The 22201-nt window shown below is 36.6% G+C and overlaps 2 protein-coding genes across 3 annotated transcripts; one reads left to right on the forward strand and one right to left on the reverse strand.

Annotated features, from left to right (window-relative positions):
* The first annotated feature begins 1559 nt into the window (after positions 1–1559).
* On the forward strand, positions 1560–10922 carry tk2 (thymidine kinase 2). Of its 2 annotated transcripts, none has more exons than XM_007235918.4 (10): positions 1560–1848; positions 3047–3084; positions 3488–3562; positions 3939–3992; positions 4292–4381; positions 5687–5760; positions 5857–5945; positions 7776–7855; positions 8110–8190; positions 9086–10922. In XM_007235918.4, exons 1-10 carry the CDS (start codon positions 1704–1706, stop codon positions 9170–9172), a joined length of 813 nt encoding a protein of 270 aa, XP_007235980.2. In that variant the 5' UTR covers positions 1560–1703; the 3' UTR covers positions 9173–10922. The 2 variants fall into 2 exon arrangements, with proteins under 2 accessions (XP_007235980.2, XP_007235981.2); XM_007235919.4 differs by having other exon boundaries at positions 1708–1848; positions 2987–3084.
* si:ch211-189a15.5 (spermatogenesis-associated protein 2) lies at positions 10712–20382 on the reverse strand. Its single transcript, XM_022665435.2, has 3 exons — positions 19412–20382; positions 15698–16477; positions 10712–14719 (listed from the first exon to the last, which is right to left on the reverse strand). Exons 1-3 carry the CDS (start codon positions 19793–19795, stop codon positions 14174–14176), a joined length of 1710 nt encoding a protein of 569 aa, XP_022521156.2. The 5' UTR covers positions 19796–20382; the 3' UTR covers positions 10712–14173.
* Positions 20383–22201: the final 1819 nt, after the last annotated feature.

A 22201-nucleotide genomic window follows, 5' to 3' on the forward strand; every position in this document is an offset into this window, starting at 1 on the left:
ATATCCACAGGGAAATACGTATTAATACGTATTATATTATTTTTATATTAACCCTCGATTATTCTTTTGCTACAGAGGGTTAAATATATCCAGACTGATCTACCCTGCATCTTCTTTGGCGATGCCACCTGACATTATTAAAGCCATAAACAAAATCAACTTTAATTTTGTATGGAAAAATAAATGTCATTATATTAGAAGAGAAGATATGGTTAAAAACTATGAGGAAGGTGGTGTTAAAGTAATTGATTTCAGCTCCATGAATGGTGTTCTAAAACTTAATTGGCTGAGAGCATTTTGTAATGATTCACAGTCTTTCTGGTGTATCATTCCTAATGTTGTTTTTCAGAATGTAGGGGGAATTGATTTTCTCTTAAGATGTGATTTTGACTATAATAAGTTACCCATCAAGCTGTCAGATTTTCATCAACAGGTCCTGCTTTATTGGAAACTCTTCTATAAACATAATTTCACACCACATAATTCTCCTGTCTGGAACAACAGATATATTTTGTTGAACAGAAAATCAGTTTTTTATGAGAACCTGTTTTCGAAAGGAATTTGGGCCATATCACACTTTATGGATGACAATGGGGATATGTTATCGTTCAAAGACTTTTGTTTGAAATTTAATGTTGTTTTTGATGGGAAGAGTTACAACAAATTGATAAATGCTTTCCCAGCTGTTCTTAAATCTATGGTTAAAGAAGATGTGTGTCACTCCAAAACCTCTCCTGCTCTGAGTCAACTCTATATAGAAGATACAGACTTTAATAGTGAAAAGATGACTAACAGGTTCATTCGGAGAGTGTTACAGAAAGAGTTGTATCCTGGTCAGGTTAAGCGGCAATATATTGTTAATGACTATGGTCTTGATATAATCTATAAAATTAGAACTAAATATATTTATTTTCCTCTTCCTCCTAAAGTAAAGGAAGTCCATTTTAAAATTCTAAATGACATTTATCCGACTAAGTATTTTATAAAGTCTAGATTTAAATTAGAGACTGATGGATGCATATTCTGCAGTGATGAAGAGGAGGATTTAGATCATGTTTTTTTTCAGTGTCACGTCATCCAAGATTTCTGGTGCAGTTTGTGGGATAGGCTCCACGATCAAGGAATTGATTTGCCAGCTTTGAATTCAAAAATAATCAAATTTGGTAGTTATTCTCAGAACCCCAAGACAGAATTTTTGATAAATAATTTAATTTTATTGGGAAAGTTTTTCATTCATAAATGTAGATTTTTTAAAACTAACCCTAATGTATACCATTTTGGAGTCTCTTAATTTAGTTAAAAACAAGTCTGCTGAAAAACTTTGTTTTTTAATTAAAAATGTGATCTGATGTAAATCTCTAAATATATATTTTTGTACACATGTTACTCAACTCGGTGATGCTGATGCCTTGTATTACTATTGGTGCCTTGTTTTTGTTTGTAAGTTGATATTGTAAAATAAAGGGAAAAAAAAAAAAAACTATTCGACAGAACACCGGATCTGGATGCGGCTCCTTTAAAGCTCCGTGCCATGTGTCATGTGACATTCCTGTCAAAATAAAAGTCCTCTTTACAATATAAAATTTAAAGGCCGCGACTGTGATGTAAAACGTGAAGCACGGAAGCACGCGGTCACATGTTTCCCTTTAACCGGAGCGTCGCGGAGCCGGAGGGATGAAGGAGAGGAAGAGGAGGATGAAATAATGAAGATAAAGATGATCAGCGGATTATTAATGAGAATCAGCCGCACTGTCCTTCCTGTTACTTCACACACACCTCAAAACCTCACACACACCTTACCACTACTGCAGCTACAGCGAAGAGCTTACCACACACACAACCTCACCGGTAAGATAGTATATTTATATACTATATATGTTTATATATAAGTATTGTAATGTCAGTATATCCAACGTGACATAAAAAGGAGACGAAGTATATCTATGCTTTATTCTCCCGCTTGATGTTGAAATGTTCCGGTCCACCTTAAATTGTACAGTAATCCCGCTCCGCTGCTGTACACTTTCCACTGTATCTACCTCAGGATTTAAGGTGGAACGGAACTGTTAATATAAGTTTATAAGAAGTATAACCAGCAACATAGACGTTTGTTCGCTGTTTTTTGCTTTACTGTTATCAAGTAGTTTAATCTGTTAAATTAGATTATTATTATTTATTTAGTTTTGCATGACTGGCCTTTTTATATAGGTTTACAATACTATACTATACTACACTATACTATACTATACTGTTAGAAGTATATAAAATATAAAACACTAAGGCTTTAAATTAAGGCTGTTGGATTTAGTTTGTTCCACAAAATTACACAATAAATGACGAAATCAGACTTCATTATCAGAAAAAACTGCTGAAGAATGTAAACAATAGACCTTAAAAAGACATATGCCAACAACTTTAACATTTTAATATTTTAAATAATTCAGTAAACTCTATTAATGATCTTAAATACGCAGTGTTTAAGTATTCAAAGAGATATTTCTCAAAAGCTTTTTTGGACAAGTAAGACTGTAAGTTTATCATCAATTTACCAACAGAGGCATTATAGTATTAAATCAGCCACAATGCCCTTCCTTCTCCAGTTAGCAAATAAATTCAGTTCAGTGTCCATTAAAATTATCCTTCCAGCTACAGTATTCATTTTCTAAAGAAATAATTGCTGTTTGCTGTTGTTCTTCTATTTTACTTGGATAAAAACACTTTTACAGTACAGTGAGAAACAGCAACTGCTTTACTCTCCTGATGAACTAGATTTATTAATACTGTATTTCAGTTTTTTTTTATTCATTCATTTATTAGTTTGCTGCAGTTGATGAGCCCTGCCTGCCTGTCTGTATTTCCTGCTTATTACTGTATTTTCTGCTGTATTGTAATTGATAAAGCTCCTGCTCTGCTTGCTGATCAGTCAGTCTGAACATTAATAGCTTCACGCTGCTGTTTCTGACCCCGGTCTCTGCTCCCGCTGTAGAGCACTGACCCATTGACCCCGGCGACCGCTGCACTCTCACTATGTTATCTCCTTCCCAAGGGAAACTCGTCCGAAACGGAGAGGAGAGGAAATCTGTGGTGAGTAGATTATATATTTAATATATCATTACAGTCTAGAAAAACATGCCTAACATCTCCAAAACAGCAGCAATAGAGGAGAGAGAGAAACCCTTTATAAAGTTCAATGGATGTCTTTCAAAAATAATGCAAATAGAGTTTAAATATGAAGAATTTCTATTTGTCCATTCATCAAAAAAAGTCTAACTTCTTTTTGTTATTAATGCTAACTGTAATAATGGGCTTGTTAACTAACTGTTTTTAATGTTTGTTGAACATTTATTTTATTAATGCTAGGTAACATGCTTACTTTATTAACACCAATCTAATTTATTGTAATTTATTCATGCTAACGTTCTTATATTATTGTTGCTTATATATTTAGTGTTTGTTTTGTGTTTGTGTTGTGTTGTTGTGTTTACAGATCTGTATTGAGGGAAACATTGCGAGTGGCAAAACCACATGTCTGGAGTATTTCAGCAAAACCAGTAATATTGAGGTGAGGTTAATGGCTGACTTTACCTCTCGTGTGTTTATTAAAGTCCCCTGGTGTTTGTGTGCATAAGTGTAAAAGTGAGTATCTCTGTATGGATTGTCCATAATACATTTAGTTTTTATTTCCGGTTGAGAGTATGCTGTTGATTATTCATTCATTTATATTGTAAATATGAAGCACAGCTAAAGCAAGGGTAGACTGAAATGTTAATTAAACTAGTGTACACCTCCCTGATCTGAAGAAGTGTGAATATAGATATGTTTTTTTTTTTCATTATGCATGATCTGCAAAGCTTTATCAGTATATGTTATGATTTTATTGCTGTTAATTTACCTAAACAGTTCTTAAACTAAAGGAAACTCATTTTGGGCCATTGCAGGTTCTGACAGAACCAGTATCCAAATGGAGAAACGTGCAGGGACACAATCCACTGGTGAGATTTTCTTTTGAATATATTAATAAATAAGATTATTTTGGTTTAGTTAATAATGTATTTAAGGAGGTGTGCTTACGAGGCATATTTACAAACTGGTTAAAATATTTTTCTACATTTCTGAGACTGTCTGTAAGCCATAATCATCAATAATAAAAGAAACAAAGGTTTAAAATAGATCACTCTGCGTGTAATACATCTATATAATATTTATTTTTGAGATGCACTAGTATATTTGGGAAAGCAGTTGTGTTTATATGGTTTTTATATAATGTTTTTGTCTATTATTCTTTGTGAAGGCTTTGATGTATCAGGACCCGGAGAGATGGGGACTCACGCTGCAGACATACGTACAGCTGACCATGCTGGACAGACACCTCTCCACAGTAGTAAGATTTTAATCATTAATATCATCATTAATCATTAGGGGTGTCACGATCTCGATATTTTATCGAAATCGATCGAAATGAGGTCATGGTCTCGAGTATCGAAGTCAAAACGAGAATCGACGATCCCTCCCGCGCGCGCTACGCAAATGGCGCAGCGCGCTACGCAAATGGGGCAGCACCAACACAGCGCATCCTATTCATGTAAATAGAGAGAGCCCGCCCTCAGTTCTGCTGTGTGAGAGGCAGAGAACAGCTGCCTTTCAGCCACGGAGGAGAAACTGAAAACGGACTTATAGAATTAAAGAAAGGGCTCTCAAGTTTTGAGTGTCGGCGGGAGTGTGATCACTGTTTTTTTATCTGTGCAACGGGGGAGGGGGGGGGTTGGGGTGCGCGCAGGTTTTGTATCTGTATCTAACGGAGGGGTGGGTGCGCGCAGGTGAGAGCGTGTGAACTCGCTGAAATGCGTGTGTCAGTGTGACTTGAGAACACTGACTATAGATCACAGTCAGGTGGATTAAAAATCTTAAACTTATAATTGACTACACCTGTTGCTTTCCATTGAATTAAAAAAACAACTTTCTCTCAGATAAAGTTAATAATATATCTTTCTTAAAGAAAAAAACTTGTAATTCTCAGGGACCGAGTCTTATTTTTCATGTTTAACTGTTATAGTAGGATAGAGTTCAGTTTGTTAAGGCTTTAATTGTTCCTATTTTTTTATTTTTTTTTATTTTATTTTGCACGTTGCAGTTTTAATAGTGCACACTGTTGCTACCAAAAAAGTCACTAGATGGCATTACCATATATATATTAATAAATAATAATAATAATAATAATAATAATAATAATAAATAATATATTATTTAAATTTTATGAGGCATAAAATAATAAAATGTAAATATATAATAAAAAAGAAAATCGAGAATTGAATCGAATCGTGACCCTCAAATCGGAAATAAAATCGAATCGAGGATTTAGAGAATCGTGACACCCCTATTAATCATTAATATCAGTGCAGTTTTATATGGTAAACACTGTATGTCAAATATTTATGCACTCTCTGTTTAATGTGTTTACTCAGCTACTTTAATTTGCACCCATTGCTCACACAAATGTCCAAAATATACGGCCAAAATATTAGGATGCTCTGAAGCAGATAAAAATAAACCTTTTGGTGACATGCCAGGGCTAATGCCAGCAGTGGGCTAGATGGGTATAAAGCCCTCAGTATTGAGCTCCATTCAGTACTTTAGCTCTTATTTACCTTCCTTCCATCTCCGATCTGTTTCCTTTTCCCTTCTGCAGGCGGCGCCAGTGAGAATGATGGAAAGGTCCATCTACAGCGCAAAATACATATTTGTTGAAAATCTGTATAAAAGGTACTGAGCCAAAGATGTTACACAGGGATTAAATCATGCTGTTTATATGTTTTATGTTTTAATGTTAAACATGGTGGTGGCTGTGTTTTGTGGCAGTGGGAAGATGCCTGAGGTGGATTTTGCAGTTTTGTCGGAGTGGTTCGAGTGGATTGTTAAAAACATCGCCATTCCTGTGGATCTTATCGGTGAGTCATGCGATAAATAATAAAGAGAAACTCTGCACAAAACAAACTGTTAATGGTTATTCCATCAATTGATTTGATTTTTTCTTCCCTGACAACGCGACCATATTCCAAAATAACAATGTCATGGTTCATGGGGCTGGAATTGTGAAAGATTTCAGGGTTCAGGGAGCATTTTCACACATGGATTGTTCACCACAGAGTCCCTGTTCCTTACTAGTGTCTCATAATGCGCTTTATAATCCGGTGCGCCGAAAATTGTGAAAAATATGGTATTAGTTTTTACTTTGTAAAACACTTTAATCAGCATGTATTATTATTATTATTATTATTATTATTATTATTATTATTATTATTATTATTATTATTGTAAGTAAATAAACCCTTAAACCCTCACCCAGAAATCATTGTTGTTGGTGATGTAATTAAAGTGATATCCTGTTCAGCAGCAGTGGGGGAAGTCCAGTCCTGTAGAACCAGATTCCTCTACAGTAAAATCACCTGATCCTCCAGCTCCTCACCTCAGTACTGAGTACTTAGTAGTTTAATCAGAGCAGAGATTCAGCAAACTGCTGAGAATTGAGGACTCTGAACTTTCTGTACCTGATATATTACATCTACTATAGATTAAATTTCAATATTCAGATTTAACATCATAATGAAAAATAAAACAACAAAAACTCAATAAAAAAATGATCAGGTAGTATACATGTAGTAATACATATAGATGAATAGACATGTATTTTTTTTCTAATTTTTTTTTAAATATACCTGACATGCCAAAATTCATGGGACAATGCTTCATGTGCCCAAACCTTAACATGAAAATGTATTTTAACAGCTTCTTTTAATGATCTGTGTAATAGAGCAGGAGTGCATCTGGAAGGAAGAACAGAGATTTACATAACTACGGTTCATTTGCATATTAACATTTACATGTCGTGTGACTGCACATCGCTAATGCGGGAGGAGTTTGATGGCCTTTTTTTTTTCAGTGAAAAAGAAGTTAATGTCTGTCTGTAATAGGGCTGCTCGATTTCGGCAAAATATCTAATTGTGAGAGAATATTGTTTTCCAGAGAATATTGTGATTGCGATTTAAATTGTGAATATTTTTTTAAATCCATTAAACCCTAAACCTGTATTAGTGGCTAACATATGTTTCAAATAAAATTATAAACTTCTTTCCACATAAAATATTCCCAGGGTTCTTAGATTAAATGCAGTTGTCAGTTTTGTGTTTAAATTAAAAAAATAAATTAATTAATATTTATCAAAGTGTCACAGCTTTTATTTATGATTAGACAGAACTAAATGATAAGTCATAAATATTAAGACATTATTATGCTGGGCACGGCTCATTCCGTGTCTTCTTTCATTCCCACTGAGCATGGGAGTTACTATGAGCCCAAAGACTACAATCCTCAGCACTCTACGGACTACAAACACAGTGACATCACGGCACATGTGCCGCAACGTCATGGTGCGTCTCTGAAAGAGTAGGCTGCGTTTTCAAACACAATCTTGCAGGCTGTTGGCTAATTCAAATCGCAGTTCTTGTATTTGAAAAATCGTGATTTTAATTAAAAAACGATTAATCGTTCAGCCCTAGTCTGTAATAATTTGTATTTATTCATGTTTGTTAAAGCAGCAGTCCAGCAGTAAATTGTTTTCTTAAAATTAACAGTAGTAGTGTTCCAGAGGGGAGATTTCTTCACCACAGTGCACGTTTTAGTACTTTTAATGTGTACAATTTCACATTCTTACCAAAAACTTAAAGACTGCCACTTTAATATTATTTTGTTTCTGTTTGTTTTGTTGTTTTTGGCTGCAGTTTACCTGCAGACGACTCCTCAGACGTGTTACGAGCGTCTGAAGCAGCGCTGCCGAGAGGAGGAGCGGGTCATTCCCATGGTACGACCAGAAAACCACAGGAACCACAGCTGTGATACAGGAATAAATTAGTACAGTCAGAGTGTTTTTTTCCAGATGTAGAGAAATCTAGTTTATTCACATCAAATTTCTTTTTTAGCAATATGTCGTATTGTCTTGTTTATGTACAGTATTTGCTTTAATGGTATTTTATATATTTATATATATATATATATATATATATATGGTTTCTCTTATTAATCCTATTAATAATAGTTTTCTTTGATTGTCTGTAGGAATACCTGGAGGCTATTCATAATCTGTACGAGGACTGGCTGATAAAACAGACGTCGTTTAAAGTTCCTGCTCCGGTGCTGGTGAGTTATAGATTTTATATTAATTATAACCTTAATGTGTAATTCAGTACACGTGTCCTTGAGCTTGTCATTTTAGTATCTCATTACATCTGAAAGCTTTTGAGATGCCTGCACCAGCACAAACTCATCACTGGTGTTCTGAAACACTGGTGTTCTGAAGCATTTCAGTAATGTTGGGCTATAAAAACAACATACCAAAAATCCATCATCCAAAAATAAACGAAACATATTCTACAACTGCAAACCTATGAAGCCATGGCCATGGACCTCCCAAGCTGACAGATCGAGCAAGTGGAGAACTGGTAAGAGAAGCAGCCAAGAGGCCCATGGTCACTCTGGAGGAGCTGCAGAGATCCACAGATAACAAATTTGGCCTTTATGGAAGAAAACCATTGTTGAAATAAGACAAAATAACAGACATAATAAAAGACCATTTTTAGCCACAAGCCATGTAGGAAGGGGGTTCTCAGGTTTTCAGTTGAGACCAAAGATAAATCCCCACTGTGAAACATGGTGGTGGCAGCATCATGCTGTGGGAATGATTTTCTTTAGCAATGACTGAGAAGGTTTTAGATTTTGGTGAAATTTGGTCATAATTTAATAGTTTAAGATATTAAGAATGCACTGTTTGTATTCAAAACTGGAGTGAAATAAACAACACATAGCGTTTATAATCTGTCTTAAAGATATGTATCCTTTGGAAAATAAGTAGTTATTTCACAACAGTTATTAACAGGGTATTAGTCTTCTAGGATTGTAGGATTCCTACAGTTCATATAGACATCTGTACTGATTACAGTATCTTGTTTTTAATTCACATTTTGATTAACATCTCGCTGCCTTCTGAGTCGGCTGAGGAAAATGTATTTCATTGTTAATATTAATGTATTTGCAGGTCATCTCAGCTGATGACGACCTCCAGAAGATGCTTCATCAGTATGAGGAGAACAGAGAGAGGATATTAACAGCACGGCGAGCCTGAACCCGGATCAACACCTGAGATCCGTCTGCCATCAACTCCTCACTGCTTTAGTTCATCTCACTGTTATTCTCTCAGTTTATTCCAGAAGTATCTGCAGATCTCCATCCTCACTAAACTCCAGAGCTTTCTGCTCCATAACCCACATTTAGCTCATCCAGGCGTCATCCAGCACCATGTTCAAGCCTGGGTTGAACAGGGTTTACAATGACTTAGCAACTGTTGCTAAGGCAACCACATTTTGTGGGCGGAGCCTGGAAAAATAATTGAGTTGATATGAGCTTTTGAGGATTTGAGTTAAGTGTGTTTGAGTGTGTTGGGATCTTTGTGATGTGGGTATTTTACAAGGTGCTGATGTTTTTATTTACAGTGTAATTTGAATTAATAATTTATAGGCTTATCTGTGTCTGTAATACAGCATAGCATAGGGTTATTTACATACTGACGTTATACACTTCTGATATAACTTAATTTATTTGGCGTATTTTGCTAATTTATTGTTTTTCAGACTAAATATAGCCATTTGGACCACATTTATTTAAACTTAACGTATTTTTCGCACTGTAAGGTGCATTTTAAGCGACACTAGTAAGAAACAGGGGTGTCGCCATGATTTACTTATAATTTAGCAGGTCTTGCTGCTAGGGGATGGCGCTTAGCGAGTAATGCTAATGCAGCTCTAGCAGTACTACCTGGGGTTAGAAACAGGCTACAGGGCGATAATACTTACCTCTGAACATCCAAAAGAGCTAGTTGCTTAGCTCGGTTAGTGGCTAATGGTAATGTTGTCATATAACACTGTACTTCAGTGGAGTGGCTTTACTGCTCCTTAATATCTGTAGAATTAAGAATTCATACATAAGGCACACTGGATTATAAGACAAACGGATGATTTTTGCAAATATTAAAGGATTTTAAGTGCGCCTTATAGTGCGAAAAATACGGTAAATATGCAGCTGTTGTAGTAAGTCTGATTTATAATTTATAATCATTCCACATCTTATTTTTGTCTGTTCACACCTGCTATTAAAATGAGTCCTGTTTGATTTGATTTATTAACAATAAGTGATCAGAATAAAGTAGAGGGATAAACTGGATACAAAGGCCAAATCTGATTTCTGGCATAAGTTGATTGTAATAAGTTGGATTTTTAATAGTGTGGACAGCCAAATTTGGATTTTTACTGTAATAAGTTGGATTTTTAATAGTGTGGACAGCCAAATTTGGATTTTTACCAATCTAATTCAAACCGTATTAGGAGGTGGTTTGAAATGCGATTTATAATCTGTCTGGGCACTTATATTGTATTACAGAATGTATTTTGTGTCTCTCACAATGGCATCAGATCCTCAAATCCAGAGTGATGGAAGTGTGCTAAACTAACTAGCTGCCTCATCTGGATTTGACAAAACAGGATTTGAGAAAACCCATTTGAAACACCAGGTGTGAACAGAGCATTTCTCTTAATTAGGCTTCAGTTCTGTTCAGTGTTAACTGAGGTAAACGTTATGACTGTGTAAACAAGACAAGATACAAAACAAGTTTAAAATAATCATTTTATTTGTATGATGTGTAAAAAGTAACAGTTATTATTAAGAATGGCACTTGTGATTTGTGGACCAAGAGAATCCATTGCTGATAAAACACCATTTCTCCACTGATTGATTAATCGATTGATTGGTTGGTTGGTTGATTGTGAAGTGTGTTTTGTACGAGTCATTTTCATTTTGATTTTCATAAACAAAAAGCTGAATACATTGTCTTGTCAACTTTTTCATTATAACTATATTTAATTAAATTTACATTTTCTTGTATATCTAATACTTTATGTAAAAAAAAGAAAAAAGAAAAAGCAGCACAAATTCATACTTGCACACATTATAACACTCATTGTCCGAAAAAAAAAAAAAATAGTTGGACCCAGAAGGAATCAGGAGAAAGAGGTGGAATTTCATACGATGCCAGATCACCATTAGTCTTTATTACAGGCACTTTGATCTGATTTTTTTCATGGCTGTGTGAACGTGCCAAATCCTATTTTTTCAAATCAGATTTGAGTCATTTCATATGTAGTCCTAAACAGATACATATCCGATCCATGGACATGCGATATGAATGTGAACGGTCAAATTCGGATTCATGCGTCTTTTTGCTTTTACGCATGGTAAGGTAACTTCTATCTTCTGACGAACATTACCATCCCACTCTTCCTTTGGGTGCAACTATTTCTTTATCAATGAGCGTATATGTAATGTGTACATATATATATATATATATATATATATATATATATATATATATATATATATATATATATATATACACACTATTTAATTCAAACACAATCTTTTCAGAAGCTCTATAGTGCAAAAGTGCAAATGTTGCTTTTATCAAGTAAGGCACAGAAGCAGAAACCCTTCAGAACATAAAATGATGAATAATAAACATTATAATAATTTTCCTTCACCTGAGAAACTGAGATATTAAAAAATCTATATATAAAAAAAAAACAAAAACAAGGGGCTCCTAATGGTCCAGCAGATTAAAGTGCTGCCACTATGATAGGGAGATCGCTAGTTCGAATCCAGATCATGCAGCTTGCCATCAGCTGTCAGAGCACTGAGAGAGCACAGTTGGTCTTGCTCTCTCTCTCTCTCTCTGGGTGGGTACAGTAGATGACTCACTCTCTTTCACCTCATCACTCCTTGGTTGATGTGGATCAGCACAAGGCTGCATGTGTGAGCTGATTTATCAGAACCACAGAGTCGCTGCGCTTTCCTCCGAGCGTTAGGGCTGTGATGCTACTCGGCAATGCTACAGAAATGGGAGAAATGGGATAAAAATAAAATAATAAAAAAACAAAATTCAAATAAAATATATATTTTTAAGGTTCTTCATGTTACAGTTATACAGTTGGTAGTAGCTATATGATCAGTTTGCTCATAATTGTGGTGCGTAATATAGTAATAGTCAGTAGTACTTTTACTTATTAATCTTCAAGTATTGAATTAATAAACCCCATTTCTATTACAAAAATAAAAAACAAGCAAAATGAAAGATTATTTTTTTGTAGTTTACAGCACTAAATCCAAATTTAAAGTTTTTTTTTTTTTTAAGTATAAGTTTAAAAAAAAATAAAAATACACAGTTGATAAGAGTGTCCCCAGAACCAATCAGAATCAGCTAAGATTAGTTTGGTGTCTGAAAATTAGCTGTCAGTTTTATACAGGAGCGACGAGGCTAATGTAGCGAGCTAACATGAATTGAATTTTACAGATAAGGCGCACGATCAATGAAAAAGTCTATTTTCTGGTCTATTTTTTATACATAAGGCGCACCAGATTATAAAGTGCATTTTAAGCGACACTAGTATGTAGTGTCGGCATGTTTTCACAAAACTAATTCTTAAAAAAAAGAATTCTTCTCTAACGAACACTGGATTTTAATCTACACAGATTTCTCTCCTTTGGGCAAGTTAAAGGTTTCTGTTTATCTATAGTGAGCTTAGATTTCCAATATTTTCAACAGCACAGTTAGCAGCAGCGCTTAGTGCTAATAAATGCCGCCCGATAGCGCTACACTGAGGAACCCTGACTGTTCCAGTAACCAAGGACGCTATCAGCTAGAGGTTTGTCCCACGTGGCTTGTTTTAACATGGCAAACAGTCTGATATACTCGCCTCTGAACGGTGAAAGAGCTAGCACTGAGGTTAGCGGCTAATGCTAATGCTGCTCCAGCCTTGGTGCTGGAAAAACGTCACTGAAAACTCTTGTATAACGCTGTACTTCAACGCAGTGACATTACTGCATTGGATCATAAGGTGCACCCTCAAATTTTTGGGCCTTATAGTGCGGAAAATACGGTATATATATATTATATATAGCAGTTAGCATCATGCTAATTGATGCAAATAGATGTTAATTTCTATGCTACATTAGCCTCGTAGCTCCAATGCTTGAATAACTATAGAAATAAATTTCAGACACCGAAACACATCTTGACTTACCGAACTTAATGATAAAGGTGCTACAAATGATTCTTAAAAAATGAAGTACACTAAAAAATGTTGCTTTTATAAAAAACCAAGTAAAAGCAGGAAGAACCTTGAAATCGGTAAAGAACTTTTCTTTATATTAAGGCATTTTTATAACTGAAATCCAGACCAGACTCTGATATGGTCTATTGAGTTTATTTGTATGTTTGTTCATATACAACTCTGGAAAAACTAAAATTAAGAGACCACTTCAGTTTCTGAATCAGTTTCTCTGATTTTGCTATTTATAGGTTTATGTTTGAGTAAAATGAACATTGTTGTTTTATTCTATAAACTACAGACAACATTTCTCCCAAATTCCAAATAGAAATATTGTCATTTAGAGCATTTATTTGCAGAAAATATGAAATGGCTGAAATAATAAAAGGGATGTAGAACTTTCTGAACTTTTAAGTTAATATTCATAAAGTTTTAAGTTTTTTTAATCACAGTTTTTTAATGCATTTTGGCATCATGTTCTCCTCCACCAGTCTTACACACTGCTTTTAGATAACTTTATGCCTTCACTCCTGGAGTAGCCGTTCAGCTTGGTTTGAGGTTTTCAATTTGGTAAAATCAAACAAAAACATAATTTTTAAGTGGTCTCTTATTTGTTTTTCCCCAGAGCTTTATATAAAAGAGTGAACAGCATTTTAGCCATTTATTGCAATAATTTCTGTGATGATATATCCTCCACAATTTTTTTTTTTATGTGACAGGTCCTTTGGTCCAAAAATATTCATATTTTGGTCAAACATTCCTACTTTTTTATTATATTAAAAGTGGTACTGCTCACAGAACCTTTTGTAGCACCTTTATTTATTATTATTTTTTTAAAGATTGTACGTAATTGTTGGAAGTGTTTACGAACTATCGCTTAACGAAGAAAATGAAAACGTGTTGAATGCAATTACGCAAAGTTCGCTGAATTTCGCAGAGATGTTTGAGATGTTGCAGGAGCAGAACCCGTATCACAGCATAACGTAGGTCTGCAGCAGGTCGTCCTCAGGCTGCTGAGTTGGGCTCCTGTGGATCCGCAGGCTGGAGGTTTCGCCGCAGTTCTGATTGTGGCCTGTAGGGGGAGCCAGGGCGGAGCTGGCTGCACTCAGACAGTTTGGAATATAAAAGGAATGTGGAGGTTCTTTAATGGAGTCGTTCTGATCCAGGTCTGAGCTGGGTCCTGAACAGCGCCCGCAGCCGGCGATGGTGCACATGGGCTGCTGGGTCGGCCGGCACACCACCAGAGGGTTGGACTCCTCCGGGGAGCGCAGGGGGGATATCGGGATGAATTCCTGGCAACCCACGCACTGCTCGGCCTGAGCCGTCTCCTCGATGGGGTATTTGAGGGGCTCGTCTGCGCTGAAATCCTTCATCTGCAGTTTACACATCCTCTCCGCCAGCTCCGTCACCAAACCATCATCCGGAGAAGAATCCGGGCTGAATCCCGGGTTCTGCAGCATGGATCCAACACGAAGAACCAGTGGCGGCTTTTCTTCTGCAGTCTGAGGCTCTGTGGACTGAACAGATAGAGAGATTTGGGTGAAAATTACTGATTGGTGAAAACTTCACACTAGACCTCAAGCAGTTTAGACTGTGTGTCTCTCCACTCTTCCTTCAGACTCTGCTTCCTTGATTTACAAATGAAATGTAAAATTTACTGATGATCAGTGATGGTTTGGAGAGACATGTCATCTGCTGGTGTTGACCCACTGTGTTTTATTATCAAGTCTAAAGTGCATTGTTTTTTCCGGAAAAATCATGCAGCGGATTTCTTTTTCTAGCAGGACTTGGCACACTGCTAAAAAAAAAACACCAATTGGTCGTATCTAATATTTCAATATCTTTCTGAGACAATGATTTTTGGGTTTTCATTGGCTGTAAGCCATAATCATCAACGATAAAAGAAATAAACGATTAAAATAGATCACCCTGGTCGTAATACGTCTACAGGGGTTGGACAATGAAATTGAAACACCTGCTTTTAGACCACAATAATTTATTGTGGTGACGGACAGTTCTGGTGGAAACAGGAGAGTTGAGGTGCACATTGAATTCTGCCGTGATTTGATCAGCCGTGGTTTTATGTTTTTTGGATATCCGGGTTATCCTGGTTAAAACCCGAACATCCCTTTCAAACAGCTTCCTCTTACAGCATCCACAGTTAATCCTGTTGGATGTGGTTGGTCCTTCTGACATTACCCTGGATACCGTGGCTCTTGATGCATCACAAAGACTTGCTGTCTTGGTCACAGATGCGCCAGTAAGACGTGCACCAATAATTTGTCCTCTTTTGAACTCTGGTATGTCACCCATAATGTTGTGTGCATTGCAATATTTTGAGCAAAACTGTAATCTTATATAAGATGTAAGCTTCACATTTTGATCTGAATTTCTAAAATTCTGTGAATTGTCAATTATTTTTTTTTAAATGCACCTGAATGTTGTTGTTTTTTTTTTACAACTTTTCTAAGAGAGCATGTGTTTTGTAGTCCTACCTCTAGTTTCTCTGGAATTTGTAGTTTCCTGTGAGTCACAGCCGGTTCCACGTGCATAGCGATAGACTGTGGTCCGCTCAGGTCAGTGTTTGTCGGGTGCAGCAGAACTGGTGCTGGTTCTGCACATCTGGTCCACTCGTTCACTTTAGGAGGTTGTGTTGATTTCTGAGATTTACGGAAAATGGGCTTCTGGCGGAAAGCCAGGTCTGGATAATTCTCCTGCATCTCCAGGATGGACCGGTCTTCACTCATGAAGGACTGGGAAGACCGGGAAGACCGTCCCTCCTCTGGAACTGTGTTCTCCTGGACCTCCTGGACCTCTTGGACCATCTCCAGGGTGGAGGACGGCTTCAGGCTCTGAAGGCATTCCTGCTCCTCAGTCGTGGTGGGATTGGACTTGGGACCAGAACTTAGTGGTTCAATGTCCTCCAGAACCTCTTGTCTCGTATCATGATGATCAACACTCTGACTCTGACTATCCTCCTCCTCAGGAGAAATCACAGAACCTGCCAAAACATTAGGACAGGTAGCTCTGTTGTGGATGATCTCCATACACTCAGAGTGGGACTTCTGCTGCATGGCCTCCAGAAGGTACTCGCACTCTAACCTGGCGAGAAAAAGCTCAAAGCCCATTTGCTTTGCCACGTCCGGATCGACATCGTCCACCAGTATGTACTCAGTGTCCGTCTCCAGGGTGTAGCCGATGCTCTGAAGAATATTCCGAGTCATTGGGTTTGGAAGTCCTGGATCGATGTAGTAGACAAAGTGTCCAGTGAATTTCTGCAAATAGATGAATGAAGATTATTAACGTTAGCATTAGCATCTGGTTAGCTAAGTCGTTGACTGAACTTACATTTCAATAGAAAAATCCAAATGAATCCAAATATAAAAATCCAGATTCAAAATGCTTAATCACTGTCTGGAAAACTGCCCTTATATGTCTAAATATTTTTGCACACCCCTTTGAAAGAGCCACTAGACCAGGGGTCGGCAATTAAGTTTGGCCGCGGGCCAGATTTTTTCCAAGCCATTACATGGCGCGGTGGCGGGAGCGGTGGCGGGAGGGCGCTCTTAAAATGACAAGCAGACATTCAAGTGGGCTGATGTGGGTGAAATCTGTGGACTGACCATTGGGGGCGCTATTAATGATATACCTGTTTGTTAAATAAAAAAAACAAACGAATAAAAAAAAAAAAAAAAACAGAATAAAGAAGCTAGCAGTTATCTAACAGCCCGTGGCTCTATCAAAAAATCTTTAATAAATTTTTCTGTTTTGGAAAATTAAGTTTCTAAATAAAGGGCATTTTTGAGACGGACAGTCCGATTTTTTTTTTCATTATAGTTCAACCTCACGGGCCAGATGTTTCTTGCTTGCGGGCCGCATCTGGCCCACGGGCCGCCTATTGCCGACCTATGCACTAGACCCTAAAACATATTTTTCAAGCCATTACATGACGGGCCTCGAATCCCGTTCATGCAGCTTGCCATCAGCTGCCGGAGCCCTGAGAGAGCACAATAGTCCTTGCTCTATCTGGGTGGGTACAGCAGATCTTTACTCTCATCACTCCTAGGGTGATGTGGATCAGCACAAGACTGCGTCTGTGAGCTGATGTGTCAGAACTGAGTCGCTGTGCTTTTTTTAATAGAAATACATAAAAATGTAAAAAAAAAAAAAAAAAATGAACAGGTGTCCTGATACTTTTGTTTGTGTGTGTGTGTGTGTATATATATATATATATATATATATATATATATATATATATATATATATATATATATATATAGTGTATTTAGATAAGGAACAGAAACCTGTTCCAGTTTTTAAAAGAGAAGTAGGAGAATTCTGGTGGAAGTGTGGCGTATACATAAGATTTGACCACTTATATCATAACTAATAATTTATTTTATTATGAAAACTGTTATTAAAAACCAGGGTTATTCCACAAAATATTGATTAATTTCTAAACTTTTAAACTCTTGAATATGAACTTTTTTTCTTTGCATTTTTGAGGTCTGAAAGCTCTGCATCTTTTTTGATTTGTTATTTCAATCATTTCTCATTTTCTGCAAATAAATGCTCTAAATGAAAAGTTTTATTTGGAAACTGTAGCAAAATCAGAGAAACTGATTCAGAAACTGGTTTAAAAGAGGTCTATTTTTTTCCAGAGCTTTTTTGTGTGTGCATATGTAAGTCACTGATTTGTTAGCATACATATATTAAATTTTTGTACGGCTCGGGGGAAATACAATGCATAAAATGTTGGGTATAGGATTTTTTTTAAACACAACCTTTATGCTGTTTATTGGTTAAGTGCTGGAATTTCCCCTGCATTGTAAGTTTCAGTAGCTCTGAACAGTGCGGAAGTGTTGGGGGGCTTTCCCCTTTATATATATTCATCTGCATACTTTCACTCACAATCACATCTGGAGATTTTTGTTAAAAGTGATTAAGCCTACGTGACCAAAGGACTACGTTTAATCATACAATAATAACTTGATAACATGCTTTTAGACTATGAAATCAATATGCAGAATTCATGTACACTTTATATGGATTCCCCACTTATAATTAACTATTTTAACAATGTCTGCGTCCCAATTGTGTACTAATTAGAAGATACTAACTAGTGTACTTTGAGTATGTAGTGTGTAATATTAGATAAAATGTGAAAGTCAAGTATATGCAAATATGTACAATATATTTGAATGTAATTACAATGTCTGTTTATAAATCTAAAAAAATGCTACCTACTTAAGCAGCATTTTAAGGTATGAATGCAATCAGTCATTATTGAGCCGAATTTTACTCTATTTTATTTAATGTGTAAAAATGCTCTTTTTTTATTTAGTAACTGTCGTCGAATAAGCTAGCTATTTTCCATTTAAAAAAACGCAAAAAAATGCCAAAAAACAATGTAAGTGGTGATAGTGGTGTTGCAATAATGTGTGCATTTTAGCCTCTGAACCTGCCAACCACAATTCCCCCAGTCCCATTTCCACACTCATGACTGCCAGGTATAACTGAACTGCTTTAATTTTTGCACCAGGAGTAAAGGCATAAAGTTATCCAAAAGCAGTGTGTAAGACTGGTGGAGGAGAACATGATGCCAAGATGCATGAAAACTGTGATTAATAACCAGGATTATTCTGAACTGAATTTTTGGAACTATATGAATTTGAACTTTGAATTTTCTGCTCTAAATGACAATATGTTTATTTGAAATTTGGGAGAAATGTTCTCTGTAGTTTATAGAATAAAACAACAATGTTAATTTACATCAAACATAAACATATAAATAGCAAAATCAGAGAAACTGATGCAAAAAAAAAGTTGTCTCTTATTGTTTCCAGAGCTGTATAACAGAAAATGTGAAGTGTGTATTTTTCTTTTGCTGAAAACTGTAAAAAAAAAAAAAAAAAAAAAAAAAAGAAAAAAAGGAGTACCTGATGTAATAATATTTCAGGGTATCGTATTATTCACCATATTGAAATATATTGGTGATGTTATTGTGTACGATTCGATGCGATACGATAATGATATGGCGAACCCCTAATAATCCAAACCATCAGACTCAATTAAGTACACACATTCTATACTGGTCAAATCTGATCTACTCAACCAGTTTAACCAGCTTTACCATTAATTTTTTCCAGAATAGATAAAAAAAGTATCAGGAGTAGCTATAGCCCCTCCCACACCTGTCCCCGGCTCACCTTCAGAGTTCTGATCTCCTTCTTCCAGGGGAAGAGGAACAGGTTGACGCACATCATCTCCAGCAGCTCCGTGGCCTTCATAAACTGGGAGAGACAGGTGGAGGTGAGTGGAGCTCCTCGCTGGAGGCACTGGGTCACAGCTGGGTAGAAGAAGGGCAGCAGGGAGAACCTGCCCTCTGCTCCCTCCCTCAGCAGAACCTCCCGGGCTCGCGCCCTCACCTGCCTGTCCGCGCACACCTGTCCGCACCTGCCCTCGGTCCACTCTGAGCGGTAGTGCGTCACGTAGGTGTGCAGGATGTCCTCGCGGGAGGCAGGTGAGGCTGGAGAAGCAGGTAAGGCAGGTGAAGCTGGGGGGTGGGGGTCTTCTTCAGCACTGCTGGTCATGGTGGAGGAGGTGAGGGTGGAGGTGGAGGTCAGATGGAGCTGAGGGCTTCAGATGGAGGAGAAGAACCGAAAGCATGCAGGTGAGGAGGAGGATCAGACACCCATGCGGAAGAAGAGCTGGCACGCGCACGCTCATCACACAGAGATAGTATCAATACAGGCAGAAGGACCAGAAGGGGAGGGTAGGGGAGTTGGGGCAGTTGTAGCCCCTGTAAGGCGGTGTAAAGGGGCAGTAGTGGAGCAGATCCGCTGAGCTGATGGAGCCGAAGGTTCTTCTGCTGCTGAATCTGCTGGTGTTTCCTGGGTCGGCTGTTAAACTGCGCTCAGATCAAACACTGACATCTACAGGAGAGGATACAGACCGGCCGCCTGCACCGACCCGACCCCACCACCAGGTGTCGCCCCGAGCACGAGTTATATAATTCAGGAAGTGAACAAACGCAGAACGACGCCACTTTCCGGTCACAATTAAAACTATGAGACCACTTCAGTTTCTGAATCAATTTATCTGATTTTTGCTATTTCAAGGTTTATGTTTGAGTAAAATAAACATTGTTTTTATTCTATAAACTTCAGACAACATCCCTGCCAAATTCCAAATAAAAATAATGTCATTTAGAGCATTTATTTACAGCAGAAAATGAGAAATAGCTGAAATAACAAAAACACGTGCAGAGCTTTCAGACCTCAAATAATGCAAAGAAAACAAGTTCATATTCATAAAGTTTTAAGAGTTAAGAAATTAATCAATATATGGTGGAATAACCCTGGTGGTTTTTAATCACAGTTTTCATGCATCTTGGCATCATGTCCTCCTCCAGTCTTACACTCTGCTTTTGGATAACTTTATGCTTTTACTCCTGGAGCAAAAATTCAATCAGTTCAACTTGGTTTGATGGCTTGTGATCATCCATCTTCTTTCAATTTGGTTAAATCAGGGAAAAACATCATCATTAAGTGGTCTCTTTTTTTTCCAGAGCTGTATGTATATATATTTCTTTATATGCGAAATACACATAGAATGTATATTTTATTATATTTTAATTCATAATTTTTTTTAAATAAAAAAAATGTATTTTAAACAATTCAGTATATACGTATGTGTATTATATAATATAGTATATAAACTATAAAAGAGTAAAATATACCACAGTTAGTGGTATTCTGAGAGGCGTTCTATGAGTGCCGTTATCAGTCAGTAATGCACTGTAACCGAAGCTCTCTATGTATTACTCCGCCACATACAGTAACCTAGCAACAATGCAGTGCTTACACTATGCTGCCACTATGGTCGGAAGATCGCTGGTTCGAATCCTGTTTATGTAGCTTGCCATCAGCTGCCGGAGCCCAGAGAGAGCACAATTGGTCTTGCTGTTCTCTCTGGGTGGGTACAGTAGATCAGTAGATGTCGCTCTTCTTTCCCCTCATCACTCTTAGATGTGGATCAGCACAAGGCTGCATCTGTGAGCTGATGTATCAGAACCGAGTCGCTGCGCTTTCCTCCGAGCATTAGCTCTGTGATTCTACTGGGCAATGCTGCATCAGCAGCAGTTCAAAAAGAGGCGGAGTCTCATGATGTAAAATGATAATAGATAAATGTAATAATGCATGAAATCATAAGCACACCTTAAATGTGGATATGGGCTCTTTAATTGTAAAAAGATGAACAAAACAGTGACACAGATACAGATCCTCTGGAATATCTTCAAGTAATAACGCTACATCAGAACCTTCCAGAACCCTCAGTAAACAGGAAAGCATCAGTACTGATTATAATAATAAAAAAAAAGATTCAGGTACATTTGTGTAAACGTACCAATTTCCAAATACAATAAATTAATGTAAATAATGTTGACTTACCACCTTGTGCTTCCACTCCCTGGCCACTTTATTAGAAACACCTAAATACATTGTGCTTCCACTTTATTAGAAACACTTAGCTTTACAGTTTCCTTATATAAGAGAACAGACAATTATTTACAAACATTGATGGTATCATTTAGCATAAAACATAATTACACAAAATATAAAAAACAGTAAGATTATGGACTGTGGGCTACAGAATGATGGACAGAAGAAGAAGGAGAAAAAAAATCATTTTTCATCCGGAAACACTTTGGACATCCCACACTGATCTACATTTTAAAGCAGTCTAGTAAAATAAATATCAATGTATTTATTTAATATATATATATATATATATATATATATATATATATATATATATATATATATATATATATATATATATATATATATATATATAAGCAAATTAATCAGTAATATCAGTTTTTTTTAAATCATATGACATGACATGGACACATATATTAATCACATTTATCATATTTTATGTAGAATATTTCTCTTTGGAGGAGTGTTGAATGTGTTTGTAAAAGCCCTTTAAGC

This window comes from Astyanax mexicanus, chromosome 23 (genome assembly GCF_023375975.1).
Source record: "Astyanax mexicanus isolate ESR-SI-001 chromosome 23, AstMex3_surface, whole genome shotgun sequence".
Lineage (NCBI taxonomy): Eukaryota > Metazoa > Chordata > Actinopteri > Characiformes > Acestrorhamphidae > Astyanax > Astyanax mexicanus.